This window comes from Marmota flaviventris, chromosome 1 (genome assembly GCF_047511675.1).
Source record: "Marmota flaviventris isolate mMarFla1 chromosome 1, mMarFla1.hap1, whole genome shotgun sequence".
NCBI classification, from domain to species: Eukaryota; Metazoa; Chordata; class Mammalia; order Rodentia; family Sciuridae; genus Marmota; species Marmota flaviventris.
Genome location: NC_092498.1, coordinates 198,287,727 through 198,304,634, shown reverse-complemented (window position 1 = coordinate 198,304,634; position 16,908 = coordinate 198,287,727). Strand labels below are relative to the sequence as shown.

General features: G+C 42.9%; 1 protein-coding gene across 3 annotated transcripts in view; it reads right to left on the bottom strand.

The window, feature by feature from the left end:
* Nucleotides 1–373: 373 nt before the first annotated feature.
* Nucleotides 374–16,908, bottom strand: part of Myrip (myosin VIIA and Rab interacting protein) — a 333,894-nt gene continuing 317,359 nt past the window's right edge. For all 3 annotated transcript variants that reach the window (XM_071600012.1, XM_071600020.1, XM_071600018.1), the window contains 5 exons: nucleotides 9,897–10,058; nucleotides 5,955–6,059; nucleotides 5,781–5,841; nucleotides 4,351–4,469; nucleotides 374–2,493 (listed from right to left, as the gene is read on the bottom strand). In XM_071600012.1, the coding sequence (XP_071456113.1) occupies nucleotides 2,461–2,493; nucleotides 4,351–4,469; nucleotides 5,781–5,841; nucleotides 5,955–6,059; nucleotides 9,897–10,058 (480 nt within the window). In that variant the 3' untranslated portion in view covers nucleotides 374–2,460. The remainder of the gene's footprint in view (nucleotides 2,494–4,350; nucleotides 4,470–5,780; nucleotides 5,842–5,954; nucleotides 6,060–9,896; nucleotides 10,059–16,908) is intronic.

Below are 16,908 nucleotides of genomic sequence, written 5' to 3'. Positions count from 1 at the left end.
CAGCAGCACTCTTGGCATCTACCCAGTAGATACTGGCTGCTGCACGCGCCTACTAATTTGCATAAAAATATCTCCAAATATTGTCAAATGGGGTGGGGGTGCAAAATCACATCACACTATCCTCCTTGAGAACTACTCTTTTTGCTCAATTGGAGGTGGTCACTGAAATCAGAAGAATCTGCAATGGGTGAGTGGTGTACTGGGAAGGCAGGTGGGGGCGACAGGCTTTTTGGATCAGTGCAATTGCTGGTCACCTGTCTTCTCTATCCTCTACTCTTTTGTCTGGGCTCCTTTAACCGAGAAACAGACAAAAATCCACACACATGCAAACTATTTTCATAAATGACTTTTACTTCTTTATCATTTCTCTTGACAGTAGTTCCTGGCAATATGCATATAACATGAAGGCAAGCATAAATCTCAGAGGTCATCAAAGATATTGTCCTAATTCTCTTAAACCATTAAAATATTTTCATTTATAAAATTAATCTAAATATAAATATTGACACTAAAGATCAAAATCACTTGATGACAAAATAATTCTTCTGGAACTATAACATATGCTTATGGTTTTTAATAGTAAATTAAATCTTTGCACTTATTTGGCACAAGGAAACCTTTATAAAAGTTCAAATGCCATGGAGCAGGCTTCTTTTTGTTTTGTTTTGTTTTTTTGCAAGGCTTACACAGTACACGTTTTTGTCAAAGAAAACTGAAGAGTTTAACACTGGAACACAACAATAGTTGCTTTTCATGCCTCTTAAAGAAAACGTTCTATTTGGAAGTCAGATTTTGTTGTTGTGTTTTTGAAACTTGTTTTTGTTTTTGCTTGGAATCACACCAACAGAACAAAAAAGCCAAAGATTTACTTATTTCAAAGGAGTCGTTTCTGTTGGATAACACATACACAGCATCAGCAAGGAGTATTATTGGAAGATACAGAGACCCCCATCAGGAGTGGATCAGGACACACAACTCGGCAGCCAGTCGGGGCTGGAAATGTACATGGCAGCTAAAGAACAGAGAGGCTGAAGACAACGCAGGCTTTTGGGAGGCATTCCAATCATAATTAGCTCACAGGTGTGGTTCTGGCAAATTAACCTCTCTGGCCTTGGTTATCAATTCTAAAAAATGGGTATACTTACTGAAATAGGGATGCTGTGGAGATTAAAATGAGAACATTGCCTTCTTCAGAGCTGGCATGTAATAAACTCTAGTCACCCTATTCCCTTGCCTCCTTCTTCAGATCCATAATCAATGAGGAGCAAACACTTAAAAACATGTAAACGTGTTGCTAATGCCCAATTAATTGAGTGAAATTCCAATTCCACTTGCTTGTATAAATACTCTCTGAATAGTCATGCAGTTGAGTCAGATTCAAACAGACCATAAACATGCAGTGAGTGTCAGTTCTTGTGTCCCTTAAACTCAGTTTGTTCTTGATTCTTTTCATACTTTCAAATTTTCTAAGGCTATTCCCTAACCATTTTTTTTAAATCCATAAGATCATTTTGCTACTGTGCTGAATATTCATTAGGAAATCAATTTTGGAGGACACAAGTTTTCGTACGCGGTTATGTTTTGCAAGAATTCATTTACCCAAAACTCACTGAGGTGCGGCCATTGCTCAACGGAGTCATGTTGATTCTGGACATTGCCCTAGAAAAAGCTGAGCTAATGGTGGTCTTCCTCCACCCCTTCTCCTCTTCTGAGTGAGGACACTCTCAGTAAGTCTGTGGAGGAACCCCAAATTCTTAAGGAGACATTGTATCAGATGGACCTGGCATGATGGGGACGAGTCAGGGCTTTCCATTCTGTGGCCTGTGGCTGTAAAGCAAGGGGAATTGCTGGTAATGAGGTGGGTGAGGAGGAGGTAGCTAAGGGACACTTGCATGCTTGATGGTTGAGAGACCCCCAAGTTACACTGCCCTAAGTGCTCGCTACGGGGGCCTTTCCACTTTTCCCCTTAGCATCTGTAAGACAAGGATGCCTGTGAGAGATTTGGTTATGTTGATGAGGAATTAAATGATATCTCCATCTCCCTTCCCTCCACCCCCCTCCAATAATTTTCCATGGGACAAATGGTTGACACAGAATTCTAATTGAATCAAAGGGACTGAAAAACAAAAAGATTTTTACAGACAACACACAGTAGCAAAGCAAACCAGGAAAAGATGCATCTTTTGAACATGGAGCTCTGCCGTTGGAAGCCAGCATCTTGGTTTGCTGTCTTGGATTCTCCAGGAAGCCTAAGGCAGAGAGTGGGCAAGACCGCAATGCTGAAGTCTGAGGCTGCTTTCTGGGTGAGGTATCAGGACAGCCCTGTGCAGTGGAATGCTGTGGCCACCCCAGGCTCTCTCCTCAGGTGGAAATCCATACGGTATTCAATGGCTGTTGGGTCAAGGCACTGTTGTGTATGGCCGGAGGCAGTGGGTCACTGGCAGTGGAGCTCCGGTGGCGTTAATACAGGGCAGCAGACTCCAGGGCGGGCTCCTGAGGTGACATATGGAGCACACTGTCATCAATCACTTGGCAAATTGATTATGTTTGGCACTATGATCATAGGAAATGATTTTACACTTTCTACTTTTTGAAATTCATTGAGGTTCTCTTTGTGAATTGGTATGAAATCAACTTTTATGAATGATCCATGGAAAATTAGGAATTTAATCTGTAAAATATGATGTTAGAAAAATGTCTTAATCAAAGCTTAATAACAACCCAATTTAGGGGCTGGGGTTGTGGCTCCAGTAGTAGAGTGCTCGCCTAGCATGCATGAGGCACTGGGTTGGATTCTCAGCACCACATAAAAGCTAAATAAAGATATTGTATCCACCTAAAACTAAAAAATAAATATTAAAAAAACAACCCTATTCAGATCTCTAAATTGGTATTTATTTCCAGCGCACTGGGACTGCCAAAGGCTGATAGGAGAGTTTTAAACTCACTAACCACCACGGTCGATTGTGCTGTTCTGTTGTGTGCAGAAAGATGGGCTCGTGACTCTCCTATTTCATCAAAATCAAAACATCCTTACTCAGCATGTTCTCTGAATAAGTCTTGTCTTCCGTTCTACTTTGTTCGAAAGTAATATTTCTGCCCTGTCTTCTTTTGTGTGTGTGCGTGTGTGTGTTGTTTAGTGCATATTGTGCCTTGCTTCATTTTTAACCTGTGTGTATTCCTTTAAGGCCATTTATTTTTATTTTACTCAAAATAATCTATCGAAGTGAGAGCCACACAACATAATACTAACCATTTACAAGGAAATAATCCAGCGGCTTTGGTATGTTCACAAGGTTGTCCGCCCATCACCTTTGTCCAGTTTTCATACATATGCATCACTCCAAAGTCACCCCTTAGCCATCAGCAGTTTCCTCTTCTTCCTCACCTTCTCAGCTCCCAGCATCCACTGCCTACGTGCGATCTCTATGAAGGGTCATTAGCCATGTTTTTTCTAACCTGTTCCTTCCCTGACTCTCATGGTCTGCCCTTTAAGTATGAGAAAGCATCTTTTTGGCTCTTGGAAATAACGGCAGGAACAAGGTGAAAGGTCAGGGATATTGGCTGACCATGGAAGGGGCGACGAGCAGCTCTGCTGCCATTTGGGGTCACATTGGAATGGCTGTGTCCTCCATGATGCCATCACCTGGCACTTCTATGTTCACAAGAGGGACTGTGCAGGGTGGAGGGGAAGAGGGAGGGAGAGGCCGGTGATGCCCAGAAGGCAACAGAGCAGGTTTGCTCTCACTTCAGTCTTGTCCTCCCAGACGTGACCTGCCGTCAGCGCAACAAGTGTCACTAAGGCAGCTTAGCAGGATCACCACTCCTGTGCAAGCAGCACTAAGCATCTGCTGAAATTCTGATGCTTATGTTGGTTTTTAAGCAAATGGTCCTTTAACCCTCTCCTGATGATCTCTAGAGTTGGTACAAATTATCTACGGTCCGCACCTTTGCCACGTTTAGGGGCAGTGCCGACTCTTAAGGAAAGTGACATTAATGGCTAACAAGAAATTTAAAGAAAGAGTAAATCTGGATCCAAAACAGAATAAGGACTCCTACACCTCACCCAGACCTTACACACATATTTTTATTTCTCTTATATCAAACCTGGTTTCTCCAAAGAGCTGGAGATATAATTGAGAGGAGATAAATGAAGAGGTGACCATCACCAGGTGGATGTCATTCCCCCTCTCTTAGACCCTTATCCCCTCACACCCAATAGGCCATGAGGCTAGGCAGAAAGGATGCTTCCTGGGGGCTCTGTTAAAGGAGCCACAGAAGGAAGACTACAGAATGGAGATCCATCAAGAGTGAAAGGAAGGGCATCAGGACAGAGATGATGACATTTACCATCAAATCCTTGGCGGGGCTTTTCCTTTCTTTGGGCTCGTTGGTTGAGGAGCCTTGGAGGATAAAGTTGTGGTTAAATGTTTTCATGGTGGTCACCGAAGATGCCTCCATTTTTTCAGCTAAAAGGAAACAAAAAGGAACAGGCATTACCCAGAAGATGGCCTGATTAGTAAGGAAGAAAGACGAGGAGATCAAATCACTCAGATATTTTTTCCCCCTAGACTTGGCACTTCCTTCCTGTACATTTTTATTTTTATGATGGATCAAATAAGTCAAGGCATCATGGGTGGGTATCTGGGAAAAAGTATCTCAGGGATAAACCACCACAGTCCCTAAATTCTTATTTGCAATCCTGAAATATAAGACGCTGTAAAATCTGCACGTTTTTATAAGTTTGGAGTCAAAAATCATCTGATTTGCAAAACCTGACCTGAACTGACTTGTGGCCACTGAAGGTTCTTGTCCAGCATGAGGACTGTGAGTGTCCTCACGCTTTGCCGTAAAGATATTTGTGTTTTGACTGTCAGATGCTGCCTGGACACCATGTTCCCTTTTTGGTACACAAGCAATTATGGAAAACAAAGAGACCTGAGGTTTCAGATAACGAACTGTGGAACTGTGATAAATTTTAACTGTCCAAATAGGGGGGTGGTTTATGGACTATAAAAGTAAACATTTGATAAATATTTATTGAATGCCAAGAGGTGAAAGCAAGGTTCAAATGCACATCTCCTGACTTTCCACTCCCCTACTGTAAATCCAAATTTCTATTTGACATCATCATTATGGACTCCTTAATCCAAGGAAATGGCTAAATGTGAACACAGGGTGATCTGACTGGCATCACTGGAATCCCTTCCTGGTGGGGCACTGTGGAAGATGCTTTTAGTGTCCTGTGTACTTCTTCCCAATGGTCACCATTCCAGCACATTCTAACAGCATCCAATTGCAAGCACCACTACTCTCTTGGCAGATTCAGAAGTACCAGGAAGTTCATGCACCCGGATGTATCCCTCAGCCATGATGAATGAGAGCAGAAGGTCGAACACACCATCTTCCTACCCTGCAGGCAGGAAGCTCTGAGGTGCAGTCAACACTGTCTTCCCGAGGTCCCCAGGAGGATTTAGCTTCATTTGCCCAAAGAAGTAATAACTTACCAATTAACCTGTATTGGCTTCCTGTCTTTCCTTTCCCCGAATCTCCTGCTCTGCACCAGTGCTTCCTTGGAACCACTTCCCAAATAAACTTGTATTCCTAAACTTGTCCCAGTGTTTGCTTCTGGGGTGACCAGAAGCAAAGACAAGATAAGGACAAAGATGGGTGCGAATTCCCCATTGTATCTGGTCCTCAAACTCAGATCTCTGAGCTACTCAAAGGAAACAATTCAGCCTTCGTCCTTTGGTAGCTCTGTGGTTCTGGTTTGAGCTTACCTTTCACTGGTGGAGCGGGTAGTTTCCTCCTCTGCTGCCTTGATGTGTCTATGGTTTGTACCTACAAACACGACACTGCAATCAATACAACTTTGGTAAAGCCAAAGATATTTTATCTTTTGAACTATCCAGCTCATGCAATGTTCCACCAGAGGGAGCAAGGGACAAACACACCTGGTTCCTTTGCTTCTGATCCCGTTTTCTTGTGAGGCGCACACACGGTGCTATGTTTAAGCCTGCAATGGTCAGGGCTGAAATCCGGCTTTCGATATCAGAAATCTTCATGCAACAGAAAGATAGGATCGGTGGGGAGAAGGTACAGAAAGAATCGTTGTTAAAAGCGTTTGGAGTTTATAAAGAACACATCTGCTTTGATGCATGCACATTCATCCATTCAACTTTTACCAAGCATTTCTCTATTTAGTGTTGCAATGAGAAGATAAAATACAAAATTTTCTTTATGAATTTAAATTGCTAGTTTGGTAGCTCTAGAATGTGTTAATAACTCTGTCAGAGTATGCCTAGGGATAAATGGAAGCCAGGCCACTATGGGAGAGCTAGCCTACAGCCACCTAGATTGGCATGGGGTGGGGAGGAAGGGTCAAGGAAGACTTCTGTTATGGTTTGGACATGATTTGAGTATGTCTCCTAGAGCTTCACATACTGGAATCTTGGTCCTCAGTGTGGTGGTGTGGAGGTAGTGGAGGAAGCTTTAAGAGGTGGAGCCTAATGAAAGTTGGTTAGGTCACTGGGGGTGCTTCCCTTGCAAGGGACTGTTGTAGTTTTTACAGGACCCCAGTCAGTTTCCACAAAAGTGAACTGTTATTTAAAGAAAGCAATCCTGAGTCCCACTGGCTTCCTGTTTCATCCTGTATATTAGCCTATTTTCATTACTATCCCCAAATGCCTGAAATAGGCTAGCTTTATAAAGAAAAGAGTTTCATTTAGATCATAGTTTTAGAGAGCCAAAGGCAGGGCATTGGGATCAGCTTACCTTGGTGAGGGCCTCTTGGCTGAGTCACATGATGGTGGATATGAGATGATGTCATAACAGTGGGAACATGTATGGGAGTAATATATTACATCCCAAGACAGGAAGCTAGAGAAAGATGGCTGGAGCCAGGCTGGCTCTGTTTACAACAATCCTCTGAAGGGAACTGACTCAGGGATTTCATGAGAATTCCTTTAATTCCTTCTGTGGGCAGCACCCTCAGGGACCCAAGGACCTCCCACTAGGCCTCACCTCTTTCCACATTGCCACACTGGGGGTCATGCTTGTTAAAAGTGTTGTGAGTTTTTAGATTTTTTTTTTAAAAAATTGGTGCATTCTAATTATACACAATAGTGGGGTCAATTGTTACATATACACAAAAAGTGTTCTGCGTTTATAGCAAACAAATGAATACTCCAACACATAAGCCCTTGGGGGACACATTTAAACCAGATCCAAACCATTACACCCTCTGATCTCTTCTGCATCTGTGTTTCTGGTGTTGTGATGCCATCTGCCATGAGGCCCTCACCAGAGGCCAAACAGATGGTGCTACTTGTTCTTGGACTTTCAGTCTTCAAAACGGTGAGTTAAATAAACTTCTGTAAAAAAGCGCTCTGCCTCAGTTATTTTGTTACAGAAACATAAAAAAAAAAATACTTATTCAGATTCCACAGGAGGCAATACTTGAACTTTAAAGGGCAAGTATAATTTAAAGATCTTGCTTTCTTCTTCCATAATTCTATGAATCCAAAGCCACAGTATGAGGGTTTAGAGGCAAGGCCCGGCAGATCCCAGTCCAAAAACCATCTCTTCCATTCAGGGGCCAAGTGGCCTTGAGAAGTTCCCTCCTCTCTCTGGGCATCACTTTCCTCATTTGCAACATGGGAAGGTCAGAGAGCTCAGATTTCTTTCCAAGACTCTGAAGGCAGATGTAGAGAGCCAGAGCTCACTCAGTGCCCAGGAAGAGCACTGATCCTCCCCTTCCTCTGGGATGAAGAAGGCACTGTCCCTGCTCTTAGAAAAGTGCACTATGATAAGTGCTTAAATACACGAACTCATTATGCTTCAAAATAATTCTAGAAAGTGGTGACTGTTCTCTTTACTGTTATTTTTACAGACGGAGAGACTGTGGCTCAAAGGACTAAGGGACATACCCAACAGCATACCACGGAATCGAGGGGAGAGATGGGAATCACAGACCTTTTGCTGAGATGGTGCTACCTGGGTGTTGCTGGGGCATCAGATAGGTAGCCAGAGGCAGGCCACCAGCCAATGTGTGTGTGGACCACTCCCAGACCGCAGTGCCTCCCCAGTCCCTCTACAATTTGTGCTGCTCAAGACAAATCTTACTTCTGCTGTCATTTACTGAGGGCATCTTTGGACAAAATCTACAGGGATAAGATGCTATAGGAGGTGCATAGTTGAAACCTGAAGAGTCAGTTAATATGGAAGATGCTTCCCTTACCCCCTGCCCAAAGCAGGCAGTCTTGGTTAGACAAGGAAGAAGAGGTATGTGAAGACCAAGTCTGTCATAGCTGGTGAAAGAATGCAAGTTAAGCTCACCGACCGCCAACTTCCAGTAGGAGTCACTGTGAGGCTCTGCCCCTCCCTGGCACCCCAGATGCCTTCCTGTTTGACTCCTCAAATTTCATATTGAGAGCTGCATTCCTTTCATTTATAGGTCAATAAATTGCACAAGTCTCTGAGAAAAATTTCAGGTTAAGCTCTTATCAGTCTTTGCAACTGATGTGGATTAGAAGATCAAATTCTTCTCTGGAAACAATTTTGATGAAGGGCTTTCTCAGAGAGTCCTCAGAGATAAGGTCAATGGGAAAGCACTGTGTTGGCCTTTAATTTGCTGACTATCAGGTTCTGGAGTAAGAAGCACTAAAACGATCAAGTTTTAGTCCAGAAGAACAAAGAACAAAGAGAGAAGAAAGGAAAGTATTGACGGCTGGTTTTGCCTGTGTCTTATCTTAAGACTGCATGCTCAATGAGCCATACACTTGCTAAAAGGGTAGACCAACTCAGCTCTGAGTTTCTTGGGAGTCAAAGCAAAGAGCTCAGGGTTGGATTCTATGTCTGGAAGTCAAAAGCCAGTACTCAGAGGAGCAGCATCTTCCAAATACTGAGTTGGTGTCTATTGACCACAATGCTACCAAAGATGCGGTTTTAAGATGCAAAATATAGAAATATTTTGAACCAGGGGTCTAGTACTGAAGTTATGCTGCAGAGATCTGTGTTTCTGAAACTTGAGCAGCATATGGGCTCCTTTTAAAGGAAAAAAAAAAAAAAAAACCAAACAAACAACAACAGAAACCTGACATGGGCTCCTAAGAGCATGTCCACAAACTCCAGTTTGAGGATTAGTTGTTCTGTTCATGATCAGTTCTGATTCATAGTCAAAGATCAAGAGAATATCCAAGAAAACTGTCAACAATCATCTTCACCAAGTTATAGAGACTACAGGGGTCAATTCTGAAACAACCATATCTAAATCCTGCCTACTCCTCCTGCAAAATATTGGCCTGAGAAACCTATTTATCTGATTACAGTCATTTACTCGTCCCATTTTCACCAAGTGTTTTCACCTATGTTGTGCTAGGCACTGGAGTTGCTAAGTTAAGCTAGTCAGCTATAGTCCTGTCCTCATGGGGTTTTTAGTCTATGATGGGGAAAACTGGCTTTGAGCAAGCAAAGTGTGGTGAGGGCCTTGGAATTACATGGGAATCTTCATAGAAAGATCCAGAGCCGGGTGTGGTGGTGCACACCTGAAATCCCCGTGGCTCAGGAGGCAGAAACAAGAAGATTGCAAGTTCAAAGCCAGCCCTAGCAAAAGCCAGGTGCTAAGCAACTCAATTTTTTATTTAGAGAGAAAATAGGGATGGGGATGTGGCTCAGTGGTCAAGTGCTCCCGAGTTCAATCCCTACCAAAAAAAAAAAGAAAGGAGGTCCAGGTAAGTTGTCAAGAGGAAACTAGTATAAGATTTTAAAGGAGATCTGATGTGTTAACACAGTCATAATTTGGGAGAGTAGAAGGTTGTGGATTTGGTGGAATCCTCCACCAAGAAGGGCCTTTTCTTCCTTGCAGGTCCACTCTGAACAGAAAGGAGAATTCTCACCTGGAGCTCAGCATGGTGGACGTGCGCTGCAGCTGTCGCCACCTGGTCCTCCAGAGCCTCCAACTCAGTCTCATTAGTGCCACTGTGGATACAGCGGGCAGCATCTTCCAGCTCACTCAGCTGGCCCTCCAGCCCATACACAGTGCCAGCTGCCAGGTACACCTGGAGAGAGAACATGGCCTTTGAAATCAGGTCTGCAGAGCTGGTTCTGGTGGGACTCCTTCAGGGGACCCCGGTGATTCAAGGAAGTGAGAGAGAACTGCGCTCAATACTGGAGGAAAGGAATGGGAACCCCCATTTATAAATATTCTTCACACTTAAGTGGTAGCATGAGATCTTGTCACCCCCATGTCAAGCATACCTCCTGTCCCCTCCAACTTTCCTGCAAGGAAAAACAATTTGCAAGTTGATTTTGGTAATACAGGACAAAAATACGTAGAATGAGCTATGTAAATTATGAATTTGTCCAGTGATTTATAAAAACCAGTATCAAGAGAAAAACTTGTGATGGGTTTTTTCTCAGAGTTTGGTTGGCCAGAAATGGTGGTGCACCACCCAGCCTTTCAGGAGGTGGAGACAGGAGGATTGCAAGTTCAAAGGCAGCCTCAGCAACTTAGCGAGGATCTGAGCAATTCAGTGAGAACCTGTCTCAAAATAAAAAATTAAAAAAACAGCCTGGGATGTGGCTCAGTGGTTAAGCACCTCTGGGTTCAATCCTTGGTATCAAAAAAAAAAAAAAAAAAAAAAAAGAAAAAGAGTTTTGGTTGGCATTTAGTGATTGAGAAAAATTTAGAAAACATGAAAGGGGTGAAACTGACTTAAAATAATTACAAATTTTGAGCCTGACTAATGACCTTCTGCTTATTTGAAACAGGTTAAGGAAATTAGAATGAACCTAAGGGGTATAGTAGGGAAAAACGTCATTTCTTAGAAAAAAATGGGATGTTAAAGAGAAGCATGTAGAATCTATTTGTCAATTAGGATAATTTGGGGGAACTACTGAAAATGAGCAAATCAGGTAGTAATTTGAAAGTGGACCAACAGAAAGTAGAATCATTGGAATAATTCAGACAAAAGGATGCCAGTCAGTGGGAATTTTTGTGACAAACACTTTCTCAGCCTAATCAATAATGTTGGTGAAATAGCCCACGACACGGGAACAAGATGTATCTAAAGAAGGAAAGTACTTAAAGAGAAGTTCTGGAGGTGTGATGGATGTATGTAAAGTTCTAAAACATGATCACTGCGGTTTAGAGTTGATTTGAATGAAGTGCCTGGTCAGGACTTCAACAGTTCCTGTAATTGGAGTTAAAAATATAACAGAGCTGAGGAAGAGCCAAACGCTTAAGCACAGGAGTCAAGCACCAAGTGATGGCTGAGTATCAGCGAGGAGGCAAAGAACCCTGAGATGTTCCTATTCTGTCAGTTCCTTGGCATGATTCATTCATCTGTGTTTAAACTGGCAATTTTACAAAACATTTCAAAGTGGAGCAGAAGCAGGTAGAGGGTGGATGAAAATGAATTTGACTGCATCTCCTCACCAGGTGTATTTATCGGGGCTGTGGGAGCTTCTTGCAGTGATGGACACAATGGACCAACATCAAATGACTACCTAGCCACCTAGGGGGCTGTGACTTAGTGAATTAAACGTCTGCTGCTATTGCCACATTTCAGCTTATCCTTTTGTATTTCTTTATTGTATTAGGGAAATTCTGTTTCTAAAAGATCTTCACAGTTTAAGATAGCCACTTGTTCTTTGTCAAATGAAAGAAATGATGACTGCTTCAAAGGAATTCAAGTGGAGAAATTCTTCAAAAAACATATCTCTTAAGGTAAAAAAAAAATTTCCCTTGATAGGAGAAGAAAAAAATAAAGGTGGGGAGTCAGGTGTTGCAGGGAGGGGGGACGCGGAGGGGCTGGGGAGGTAGGAGAGGAGAGAAAGAGAGAAAGAAGGAGGGGTGGGTGGGGAGAGAAAGGCAGGACAGTTTGGAGTTTATTATACTTTTGAAATACTTTTCCTTATCTGCATAAAAAGGTAAATTTATCTTAATAACTTTAAAGTGTAAACTTACATTTTTAAACCGTGAAACAAACTTTAGAATTACTACTTAAACAAAATGAATAATTTAAGTGTGGCAAAGGATAAACATGACTTTGGTCTTGGAACCCTCATTTTACCACAAACATGAAAAACTCGATTATTATCATGCTGCAGGACTGTAGTCACCCATGGCCATTCACATTTTGAATATGGTCATAGGCTATTTCTTCTGTTAAGATTTTTTTTTCTTCCAAGGCAAAACAGTATGAAATAGCTCCAAGTCCTCAGTAAGGCCAGAATGTTCAGCTTTACTTTGTGCTTCCTAAAAACCTGCTTTCCTGGCATGAGGAGGAAGGGGACATTGAGTGGTTTGTCACAGACACCAGCTGAACAGGAACTTCCAGCCAGACTTCCGGCCAGAGTAATGGCGGTGCCCAAAGGACTGCAGGATGGTGATGGAGGTGCTGGTGGGGGTCGTCATGGTGAGGATGATGATGATGGCAGGTATTTCTTGGGCCAGGAATGAGCTAAGGATTTTATATGACTTATCTTATTTAATGCTCATGGCAAGCCTTGAGGTAGGGACCATTGCAATCACTATGTTAAACATGGGAATATCTTATGTCTTAGGAAAGCTCAGTGACTTTCCCAGTTCTCACCTCTGGGAAAAGGTGGAAGCCGGAAGTGAGCCCAAGAAGGCTGATCCCAGATCCTGTTCCCCTCCCTGCCCTATGATGCAGTGCTTCTTCATCTTAGTTGGAATGTTGCTATGTTCTAAATTTCAAATTTTAGCATAAACATACTACAGTTATTGTGGTTCTAGATGGGCTTGATATCGGCTCTGTTGCTGGTTTGAAAAGACAGAAGTTATCACATGGCATGATAACAAATGGAAAGCACATGAAAACGTTATTCTAGCAATCAGATGAATGTTCACCTGCAGTTGCTTGCTTAGTCAAGGTCCACATTCATTGAGAACTATGGTTATCTTGTTTAAGCAATCTATATCCTCTTCGAATTCTAGCCACTGGTGACCCCACTGGCTGGCTCCTAGTTCAACATGCCTTTCTTTCAAAGTCATTTGGGGTATGCAAATAGGTATTTCATTAAGGAAGGACTTCATAGTCAAATGCCCTAAAATAAAGTGCACTAACCAGATTTCTTTACTGCAGGACTTAGGGGTTAATACATATCTCAATTTCCTGGAGGGAATATGCAAATTTCCCAAACTTATTTGGCCTTCGAGATGCATCTCGTTGGACTTGGCTTCCCTGAAATACACTTCAGGGGACGAAGATAAGATAGTAACTGACAGTGTTTCTTTTCTTGCTCTCTGGGGGCAGAGAAGCACCTGAGTAACCATGACCACCCACACGAGTTCTATATCCTCTCTGCTGCTGTCAGTGTTACACAGAGCTTAAGAAGGAGGACCACCATCCTCTGCTGGGTCCTGGACTTGGTGGCAGAGCTTGGCTCTCATGGTACAGTTCCACGGCATCTGAGACCACTATTATATATTACCTGAGGCAATATGGGGCAGAGCTACAAGGAAACTGGGACTGCCCCCACTGCCTCTGTGGCTGGGGAGTATGGGTTACACCAAGTTGCTTGTGTCATACAGCAAAGATGAAAATGAGGTTGGTGCTTGTCTCATCTCTCCCACTCACAGCCCTGTGTGAATCCATAAGGCAGCTGCTGCTATTAGTCACACCTGACATCTGAATAGTTGTTCTTGTTCTCTGCTGATCTCCTAGGTCTGTTTCTACCCTTCTGTGTCTTGCTTTGTTCCCTGTTTGATTGACTTATGTGAACTTGGCTCCCTGGCTGGCTGGGATGGCTTTGACCAATGGCAGACACCAGCCGGAGAGTAAAGGTAGGAGTTGGAAGAAGTTGAAAACATTTCTTTCCCTGTAGGCAGCAAGGTTCTGGTGGAAGCCCATTTCCATGGTCAGCGCTTCCTCCAGGTAGCCTCTCCTCTTCCCACTCCAGGTCTCCAATGGCTCTGGTTACACTGCCTGAGGAGTGGTCCCACTGTCTTCCACCCCTGCCCTTTGACCCTGTGGCATCCTGTCACTCTGTCCTCGCCTTACTTACTAGTGCCCTCTTGAACCGCTCCTCTCCCAGCCAGACCAGAGCAAGTACAACAGAACTCTTCACAGCAGGAATTTAAAATACCAGGAGAGAGAGAGAGAGAGAGACACTCAGGCATTCTGCTCCAGGAGCCGAGCCCCCATGGTGAGCTATTGCCAGGTTAGGATTAGCACAGGTCATTGCTGTCTTTAGGGGAGACAAGAGCTGATTTCATACCTAACACCAGGCAGCAGGAGAGAGCAGTCAAAGCTGAAAGGCTCCAGGATCTAAAACTCCCATCCCCCCTCTAATTAAGTGGGCTAACAGCAGTTCTGAACATTTGTAGACTGCATATATGAATGTGGTATTTCTTTATCTTATGCAGCTCTGAAAGCCTCAGAAGCATTTTTTAAAGGTGAATATTCTCAACCAAATGTTCTCTTTCATCTGAGTCCTGGCACTCGGTGGCCAAGGTTCAGGAGAGAATAGTGTGGCTATTTCTATTCCTGACAGTCCCTGGTTCCCCAGCAGGTAGACGGAGGCTAAGGAATGAAGGCGAGCTCTTTACAACAACGCAGATGGACAAAAGCCAGGATTTAATTAAATCAGCCGCACCCAGAGTCCAGTTTAAGAACCCGCTCTGGCCGCCTCCTGCTGCTCAACTCAATTCCAACCTGGAGACAGACCAACGGAGCAACCTGCCCAGGACTCTGTGATCTGGTGAAATAAAGAGACAAAGGAAAAGTCATCCCTTCTCTGATTAAACATCCTCAGAATTCAAAGGAACCTAGACCGTGTTTCTTCAGAGATGAGATTTGAAAAGCTGGAGGATGGGGAAGCAGGAGGAGGAGAAGGAGGCAGTTAACAGTTAGGGAACAGGAGTGGCATGGAAGGTGCTGGATTGGGGTGCAGTCAACTCCAAATCCAGCCTTGAGCCACAGGACCCTGCTGGGTCTTCTGACCTCTTGAATCAATCCTAAGTGAATGTGTTTTGAATTGAAAATGTTAAGGAGGGCTGGGACTGTAGCTCAGTGGTAAAGCACTTGCCTGGCATGAGTGAGGCACTGGGTTGGATTCTTAGCACCACATATAAATAAATAAAATAAAGGTCCATGCACAACATATATATATATATATATATATATATATATATATATATATATATATATTAAAAAATGTTAATGAATCCCCCCATAGTGTCCAATAAAAGGAGCTTACTAAAAGAAAACTCAGCACAGGCTAGACACTTTTCAGTGTGCTCCTTGGAGAGGAAAGAAAAGGCCCACTGTGTTTTATGTGTACTGTGAAAACTGACCATTGTCATTTAAATTGAGGTGTTACAGGAATTATGCACCAGCTATCATACTTTGTAAAAAAAAAAAAAAAAAAGAAAAAAACATTGCTTTCCTGAAGAATCATATTTTACTTTAATCTCATCAATTATTCTGTGAGTCTTAGGACCATCGGCACTAAAAGAAACTATGTCACACAGATACATTTAAAGAACAGAGCCCCTGTACATCTGAAATAAAACATTTCTTTCTTTCTTTCTTTCTTTTTCTTATTTTTTTAAAGGGCTTCATTCATCTGATGCAATCATCAGTAAACATTGGCTGTGTCAGGCTCTGAACTGAAGACTAGGCGACAGATGAGAAAGACAGCAGATCTTGTTCTGAAGGAATTTGTGTATCTGGTTTCCAATCTGGGGCTGATTTTGCCCCCTCTCCAGTCCCCTAATGTTTTGACAATGCTTGGAGATGTTTTTGATTGCCCTGAGTAGGAAGGAGTTGTTACTGGCAGCTTAGAGGCAGAGGCCAGGTATGCTGCCTGACTGCCTCCAATGCACGGGACAGGTCCTCACAAAATAATTATTCAATCCAAAATGTCAATAGGGCTGGTCTAATGGGAGTCAGAGGAATGAGCAGAAAGATGGAAAGTGAGGGATGTAGCCAGAAAGACAAACACTTAGGTTTTTATGGGAGTCCAAGGGGAGAGAGTTCTCAGCTTTTAAAAGTGATATGAATACTAGCATTTTTCACCTTGAGTCATTTTGATTTGTTGTCATTGCAACTTTATTCAAAAATGCCTGTACTAACAGTTGCTGATTTCTGGTAAGAGCATTCACGGTCATGCTCCAAAGGCAAGGTTGACTCTGCTGGACTGGAAAGATGAATCACCTGCCTGGGTGTGATACAGCTTTGTGGGAAGGGCACATCCACAGGTGACAGTGACTATGATCTGAGTGGCTAATGTCCTGATCTCTCTGTGTCACTCTTGGTTTAGAGTATTGGAAAATTCTCATCATCAGACATGTGCTGAAAATACTCAGCAATAATTGTGGATATTTATATGCAAGAATTAATTTTTCCTTCTTTCTTTTCTCACAAGTAGGAGTGTAGAAAAATCAGTTCCTGGCAGATGTATCTGCACCTTCCCCCCCAACCACACCCTCCTTTGCAGAAGCCGGGTAGGTCCCACTCCTCCCCTGTGTCCTGACTCTCCTGCAGGCTCTTTTCAGGCAATGGAGGAGCTGGCACCACCAAAGACCCAGAGCCTACGGAGGGTCCTCCGTAGACCATCACGTACAAACAGGATGAAGGAGGCAGGGGACACTCCCTGCCACCCCGCCTACACTGCAGTAAAAATGGATGATTTTTTGGCAAAGTATAATCACCAATGAGACTTATTTTACTTCCTTTCTTTCTCAGATGTCTTTTTCTTGAAAGTAGCAAATGTGTACTTGTCCTAGAATGAGAGAAAGTGCATCTGTTATGAAAGCTGGAATGACTTTTAACAACTTATTCCTTTGTGTAGTTTAATGGGAGATTTATGTATGTATGTATGTATGTATGTGTGTGTGTGTGTGAATGTACATATTTACATACATATATAATAAATTAT